The following is a 7,726-nucleotide window of genomic DNA, read 5'->3' as shown; positions in this document are numbered from 1 at the left end:
GGAAGGGGGGGGGGGGCGCACCGAGATAATCTGCATTCTGTTCTAAGGAGAGTAAATGAAACGAGTCAAGAATCCCAGTAAAGGTACAGCAGCATAATAAAAGATTCTACATATAGAGTACTTTGTATCCACTGCCAATTAAAGCAGCTGCCTGTTTAGCCCAAAGCCAAGCCTATTTGTGAACAGCTTAAAAAGCAACCCTCCCAACACCAACCCTTGGGCCGTCCACTTCTGACAGCCACTTATGTCTTCTCCTCAAATCCACAAACAGCAGGTCCTCTTCTCCCATGCCAGCTGCATCAAAAGGGCCTCCTGAAACTCCAGGCATTATTGGTAGTGTTAGATCCATCCATATACCTGTTCACATTCTCAAAAACAATACAAAACAAACTAAAAGTATATGAATGTGAAATAATCCTTATCTGAAATATTGTATACAAAATTAATATGAAATTCATAAAACCATTAGCAAACCATAACGTATAGGATTGATATTACAGAATGTATACTTAAGAATCACTAGAATTGATTAAAAACTCAAGGAAGAGCTCAGAATGATTATTTTGGAAAGATCCCCAGAAGGCATTTTTCAGATTTCAGGGAGTTCCACAGAGTGGAGTATGGGTCTGGGTCTTCCTGCGCCATGTCTCCTTTTGAGGGGGGAGGTCATCCCACCTCAGAAGAAATGTACAACCTAAGTCAGTTCTGTCCAAAGGCTGAGTCGAAAAGAACTGGAGAGGTCAAAGTCAGCCCTTTGGAAGCCAAGGCAGCTGGGCAGGTCCGATTGAAACGGCAGCTCCCACGTGGACACCTGAATCGGTTCTATTCTCCCAAATGGAAGGTCATCCTGACTCCATCTGACGGGCAGGCCCTCTGGGGTACCTGGAATCAACGTTCCAATCCCCACCTTAATCCCTCCCTGTCTGAAAAGGGGGTGACGCGTTGACTAGCCTCACGTCCTCTTGTGGCAACTCCGATTTCAGGGATTGTTGCCTAGGTTGACTAGTGAATTGGCCACCCTCGGAAGGGACGCCGGGGGTGACGGGCCCAGCGAGAGAAGCCTCCGCACCGGGGGAATTCCGGCCCCTGCAGCCGAGAGGGGAAACCCGGCTGCGGCTCCTTCCTCCGCCTGGACGGGCGGGCGGGAGGGCCGCGGTAACACGCCTAAAGAGGCGGTCCCGCACAGGGAAAGTCCCGCCCACAGAATGCCCCCCCCAGCGCCGCCGCTAAAGGGGCCGGGGCCGTGGAGGGGCGGCGCTAGCGAGGACCCTGCTGCGCCTGCGCACGTGCCGCAGGGAAGGCGCCCATGCATCCTTGGGAAGGGGAGCGCTTGCCGGGCGAGCGTCTTGCGGCTGCGCAGACCTGCGTCGTCGCCCCACCCACCGTCCTGCCGCCGCCGGCGTCGCCATGGACCCGTCGGGCTCGGCTTGCTCGATGGCCGACACGCCTCGCCTGCTGGTGGAGGACTCGCAGCCGGAGCGAGGCGGAGAGGCGCTGAGTCCGGTCCTGGAGCCGCCGCCGCCGCCGCGCCCGCTTGTGTGCCCGGAGGCCGGCGAAGGTGAGGGGGCCGGGCGGGGCGCGGCCTCCGGGGCGTCGGTGCCTCTCTCCGCCTCACAGCGTCGGCCTTAGGCCCCCTGGTGCCCTCGCCCAGCCCGGATCGGGAGCGCTTCCTGGGCCTCGGGCCGCCCCGCTCCGGCTCCGAAGGGGTGGCGGCGGCGGCGCGGCCTCTTGCCCTCTGCCGGCACAGTCGGGCGATGGCGAGCGAAAGGCAGAACCAGAGACGGTTAAAGCGGCCGAGGAACCTGCGGTGGGGCGGCACAGGCTGTGCCGGGGCGCGATGGGCGCGGAGGGCGAAGGTTGGGCTCCCCCTCCGCCCTGCCTCGGATGGCGGGCGGTTTCTTTGCCAGGGGGAAGCCCCGGGAAAGGTGCCTGCTTGGAAAGAGGCGGAGGACGGGGCTTTGGCCTGAGCTGTTGGAAGGACGGGTTTAAAATCCGGGCAACGGATTTTGTGGGCTCTTTTGAAAGTTGCATTTCAATTGGGGTAAAACGTCCAGCTTTGAGGCCCTGATGGGCTACTTGTTTTAATAGATCTCAAAAGAATTGGGAGACTGCAAAACTCCATTCCGGGACGCCTGGAGGCCCAGCTCAGGCTTTGGGCTGCTGGGCAGGGTCCCTGGAAGGCGGCAGGAGGGACAGCGGGGTGGCCAGCACCCCACCCACTAACCATCTCACCCCTTCGTCTGGCTGGCTGCTGACTTGCTCTAGTCTAACGTCAGCTTTTTTCATGTTCCAGTAAAGTCACTGTGGCAATTTCATAACCAAACATCAATTCCTGGTTCTTTTTTATTTCCACCTGCAGACCAAGATAAAGTGGGCTTTACAGTAAGGAAATCCAGCAGTGATTCTTCTGAAGGGTAAATATCTGTCATATTTCTTTTTCACCCAACTGGGCATATTTCACTCATATTTCACCACAACTAAAACAAATGCAGAGATGACATGAATGATAAACTGGACAGTAACGGAGCAATGGGGCCTCCTCCTCTTTTGTGAAAGGCCTGCAGGAACAGCCCTTCTAAGCTACAGCAGGGTGGGGTTTCCCATTTCCCATGTGGGGGAATCTCATTCTAGAAGGCAGGTGTTGCTTCCGGGAAGGGCCTCTTGCAGGGCCCTCGGAGATGACACTGTTGAAGGAATCCAGAGCATGCAAGCAGGCCAGATCAGGCCAGCTGGGCAGACGCTACAGGAGTCAAGCAATTCCGAATTCCGAATTCCTCAAGGAACTCGGCCTTTACAAAAGAAATGGTACAATTGCGGCTTTGGAAGGAATTGTGCAGATGGACAGACTAAGGCATTTTCCTAGGCAGAGAGCTTCATTGTCTTTCTACTCCTGCTACTAAGATGCTTTTCCACCTGGAATTGCCTTCCTGTAACTCGGGATTATTGTTATTCTGTGTTCTGAGGTGAAGGATGTTGTTGGCCTGCGTTACATCCCTTCAGGCAATTGACATATGCCACCATAATTCCCCTCTTCTCAGGGCTATGTGATCCGATTTCTCTCAATCCTTTCTCGGAGGACCGAGTTTGCAGCTTTTAAATTATCTGCTATTGAAAAGCCCAAATTCTCTGAGCCTTGTACACCTGTACATCTGATTTGTTTTGACTGCCTGAAAAGTTACTAGTTGATACCTATGCTGGACCATGAGAGACATTTGCACTTGAATTCTCCAGTTTGAGCTCCGTTTCTGCCTGCCGCCTCCTGGAGAGGACACCACCGGTGAAGAACCCTCATCCTTGGCCATTGGAGGATGTTGAGCCTGTCTCTTCTACGCAGGAGGACATGTTTGGCCAGAACAGCTCAACAGGTGAGCCACCCAGGCCCCCACAAGTAACTCCTTTTTGTAAACCAACTTTTTAATGAATAGTAATTTTAATCAGGGTGGTGAGAATCATAGTACATACAGTGTACGTCTTGTGAGCTAAATGTAAGGACTTAACTTGGACTTAATCTTCGTAAATGTCAACGTCCATAAGGCAGTGACCGTTGCATTGTGAAGGCCAGGGGCAGGACGTCACGGATTACAGCACGCCATTGATTCCGATTTAGGGCGGAATCAATGTAAATAAATGTAAGTGGAATAGAAACTGCTTGGTCTTGTCCCATGACTTTGTGGAGGGCGATCTGAGCCTGCCGTTCAGAGCCCTAAAGTTGAATGCCCCCCCCCCAATTGTGTGAAGACAGAAAGAGGGGAGGGGGTTCATTTCAGATAGAATGTTTAATACCCATTTGCACTTGTTGCATTACCAAAATATCTGTTTTCAGTATAATAAGCAAATGTATTGTTGTAACCACAGGTTGTTCCTAGGTGAATATTGTAGCATTACACTTTTTCTTGTGCAGACAGCTTTGAGTATGTTGTAACCTGGATCAGCAATGTTGAGAAAAGTATTGAATAGGGCTGTGGGTTTCTCAAAGCAAAGGGATTCTTGTCATTCCCCTGTGGCATCTGGAGAGCCACAGTTCTTGGGCACTAGATTTTATCCTGACCCACCCGGAGCTGCTGACTGGCTTCCCAGGAAGCAGCCTCTGCAGGTGAAGATATTTCTAGAGTGCTGGAGAATGTGAAGCCTCTTCCAACCAGCCACAGTGTTCCTGGCAGCCATGTAAAGGGTCAGAGGTCTTTTGCAGTTTGGGGTAGGTGCAGGAAAGGTGCACTGGCAACTGGGACCTGGATTTTGAAGTGACTCTCATACGTGTTTTAATGCAATTGGAATAACTCCAGGCAGCGGATGCGCCCTGTCTACACTGGAAGAGGCAAGTTCCCCATTATCTACTCCGGCTGATCCTCTGCACGTCCTTCAGCTCTCTGGCCAAGGCCCTCTTTCCAAGTAAGGGAAAAACTTGCCAGGGTCTTTTCTGATGGCTGTGTGCTCCTTTATGTCTCTCCTGTTGAGATCCCTTTATGGATATCTTTCTTTTGGGATGGTTCCTTTTTTAAATCACTTTATTTGCTTTGCTGCTCTTTCTTTCTCTTTTTGGTGTTCTGTGATTTTATTTAGGTTCTTGCTCTTCTCTGAAAATTTGAGGTGTGCAAAATATTTCAAGGTTGGCTCTAAAACTTGAGATTACTTGCAGCACATTTTGAAGTTGGACTGTCAGATCCAGAGATCAGAATATTTGTGCTTTATAGCAATAGCAGTTAGACTTATATACCGCTTCATAGGGCTTTCAGCCCTCTCTAAGCGGTTTACAGAGTCAGCATACTGCCCCCAACAACAATCCGGGTCCTCATTTTACCCACCTCGGAAGGATGGAAGGCTGAGTCAACCCTGAGCCAGTAAGATTTGAACAGCCGAACTGCAGAACTGCAGTCAGCTGAAGTAGCCTGCAGTGCTGCATTTAACCACTGTGCCACCTCGGCTCTTTGAGATTGGTTTGGCTATCTGCTGAGGACTGAGGCCTCCACTTTGCTCTTCATCCAGCCTTTTGCTTGTCTTCTGTTGGCCGACGTAGAGGGATGGGTGTGCAGATGGAGGTCTTCATCTGTTGACTGTTCTCTTTCTCCTTAGTTGTGCTTCAGGTCTTGCTAGAACAACTTCTGATGTCTTACAACCAGTGCCTTTTCTTCTTCCGAGAAGCCCAACTGAACAGGAGGCAGAAGGTATGCCATCCCTTTTAATTTGGCCAGGATAAGTTGTGATTGTTCCATCATGGGGATGTCCCAGTTCCCTCCTTGGTTCTTGGTGGAAGACGCTTTGAAGACTGACTTTATCTTCCATTTAGGAGTGGCAGTGCAGTGGAGTAGTCAAGGTTTCCTTTACTTGCCGTGAGGCTTTCTTGTTCTAACTGAAGGAATATGGCTTTCCTGTTTTCTATTTGTTTAAAAAATTTATATGGCCACCCAACTCACTCACAATGGCTTCTGGATTCATTCAAAAGTAAAGCCTCAAAAATGGAAGCCAAGAAGCCCTCACCTCCCTGGTGACAACAACCAAACAAACCATTTAGTGGGTTCTGTATCACCCTCAGGTCACCAGGCCCACTGGCAAAATCATGTCTTCAAAGGGGTCGAAAGAATATGAAAGAATATGAAGGAGGGAGCCACAGTGCTGGCACAGTGCTCGGGCCACCACAGGCGCCCCCGACACCAGTGATATTAAGCTGGCCATGCCCACTCTGGCCTCCCAAGGTCAAACATACTCCTAATGCGGCCCTCAATGAAATCAAGTTTGACACCCCTGAACTAGATGGACCCTCTTAAGAAAGGGGACCAGTAACATATCCTGCCTCCCCCATTCTTGTGGGTCAGATGGATTTAATAGGGAAAAGGCGGTCCTTCAAATAACCTGGTCCCAAGCCTTGTAGGACTTTGAAGGTAATTACCAGCACTTTGAATTGGGCCCAGAAGCAGATTGCGAACCAGCGCAGTTCCTGCAAGAAAGTTGAAGGGTGTGCAAATCTAGACTTGCACCGGGCCACTACATTTGAACCAATTGAACTAAGTGAAATTTCTGGGAACTTTTCAAGGACAACCCCATGTGGAATGCATCACAGCAGTCAAGAGTGTAGTCAGTTTTCTAGAGGTTCTAATCACAATTTTTTTCATAATTTTAACTAGGAAAGCAGGAAAGCACACCATTGGAGACTGCGGGCACCTTTCAGGGCTCTGTTCCAGTTTCTCAAGATGCTTTTGTGCTGCCGTCCCAGCCTGAGTTCTCTCACGTGAGTGACTTCCTGGGTTGCTGCTACTGCTGGGATGAATGCAGACAGAAGCCAGGGAAATGGTCCAGTGAGCCTGTCATATTCCTATAGACTTTTTCTAAAGAAGTCCAATTGTCAGCAATTAGGAATAGCAATCACACTTAGTGATATATACCACTTCACAGTGCTTTCGAGCCCTCTCTAAGTGGTTTACAGAGTTAGCATATTTCCCCCAACAATCTGGGTCCTCATTTTACTGATCTTGGAAATATGGAAGGCTGAGTCAACCTTGAGCCAGGAGAATCGAACTGCCGAACTGTTGACCGCCGCCAATCAGCACAGGTAGCCTGCAGTACTGCATTCTAACACTGTGCCCCCCATCTCTGGAGGGGGGGGGATTTCTTTAGCCCTTTCCCTAAAAAGGAAAGGCTTTCTTGCTGAAGGCCCATTTCTTGCAGAGGAGAGCAGAATTGTGTTTATAGACTTTTAAAAATCTCATTAAAAGTTTTAAAAATGAAGATAAAAACTAATACAACCTAATGTAAAATAAGGAAGAAAAAAGAAAAGGCTAAAAGTGTAAGAAAGAAAGAAAAAAGATTCTAGCATCTCTCTCAAAGGTGCTTTTTCAAGAGGCAGCTGGACTTTCTGGTTTTTCTTTGCGTGACCCGTCAAAACCGCGGTAGACAAAAGCGCGCTTGACGAAAGCGCGTACCTGACGTCATCAGCAGCGCGACAAAAAAAATTAAAAATAAATTAAATTGAAATTAAAATAAAATTAAAGCAAGCCGATTCACATAAAGGTAAGGGTTAGGTTAAGGGTTAGGGTTAGGTTTAGGGTTACGTTAAGCGTTAGGGTTAGGTTTAGCGTTAGGTTAAGGGTTAGCGTTAGGTTTAGCGTTAGGTTAAGGGTTAGGTTTAGGGTTAGGTTTAGCGTTAGGTTTGGGGGGGTTAGGGTAAGGTTTTCGCTTTAATTTTAAATTTACCGCTCACAGCGCGATGAAAGCAGCCTCTGAGCCGTGTGGCTCACGGGAACGGCTGCAGGCTTTCCAGGAGGCCCCCGCAGGCATCATAGGATCGAAGACCCTGCAGGATCAAAGACCCTGCAGGATCGTTCCCATTGCTGCCAAGCTTCAGAGGAGATTGGACCGCAGATTGGCAGCCTCCATCTTCGCTATCCGCCATCTTTGCTATCCGCCATCTTGGAGCACATGAGTGAGCGTGTGGCCGGCGTACCTCCTACAGTCGCCAAGAACGCTCAAGAAGCGCCGCTGAAGCCGGAAGAGGCTTACCTCCGCCACCGGTGGAGGCTGCCTTTGGGAGGAGGGTTCTTCAGTCCTGGACTCTTGAGGGGCTCAGGCCCATTGATTCCCTCCCAAGGACCTCTAGCTTTGGTATGTCCCATGTGTGACTCCTCTCACGCCCCTCTTCGGAGACTGTCAGTTGGTCTTACCTGAACTGCATGTCTCGAAGATGGCGTGGGAGTAGTCTCTTCACCCCCCTTAGGGCGCCTGCCCCAGGGGCCTG

General features: G+C 50.1%; 1 protein-coding gene across 3 annotated transcripts in view; it reads left to right on the top strand.

The window, feature by feature from the left end:
* Positions 1–1,296: 1,296 nt before the first annotated feature.
* TP53BP1 (tumor protein p53 binding protein 1) overlaps positions 1,297–7,726 on the top strand; it is a 40,014-nt gene continuing 33,584 nt past the window's right edge. For 2 of the 3 annotated variants that reach the window (XM_032232757.1, XM_032232756.1), the window contains exons 1-6: positions 1,299–1,558; positions 2,360–2,414; positions 3,232–3,365; positions 4,284–4,389; positions 5,071–5,162; positions 6,120–6,223. In XM_032232757.1, the coding sequence (XP_032088648.1) occupies positions 1,408–1,558; positions 2,360–2,414; positions 3,232–3,365; positions 4,284–4,389; positions 5,071–5,162; positions 6,120–6,223 (642 nt within the window). In that variant the 5' untranslated portion in view covers positions 1,299–1,407. Of the gene's footprint in view, positions 1,559–2,359; positions 2,415–3,231; positions 3,366–4,283; positions 4,390–5,070; positions 5,163–6,119; positions 6,224–7,726 lie in introns of all 3 variants that reach the window. The other variant, XM_032232758.1, reaches the window with a different exon arrangement.

Source organism: Thamnophis elegans, chromosome 16, assembly GCF_009769535.1.
Source record: "Thamnophis elegans isolate rThaEle1 chromosome 16, rThaEle1.pri, whole genome shotgun sequence".
NCBI classification, from domain to species: Eukaryota; Metazoa; Chordata; class Lepidosauria; order Squamata; family Colubridae; genus Thamnophis; species Thamnophis elegans.
Note: the sequence above shows the minus strand (reverse complement) of the source record. Positions and strands in the feature narration are given on the sequence as shown.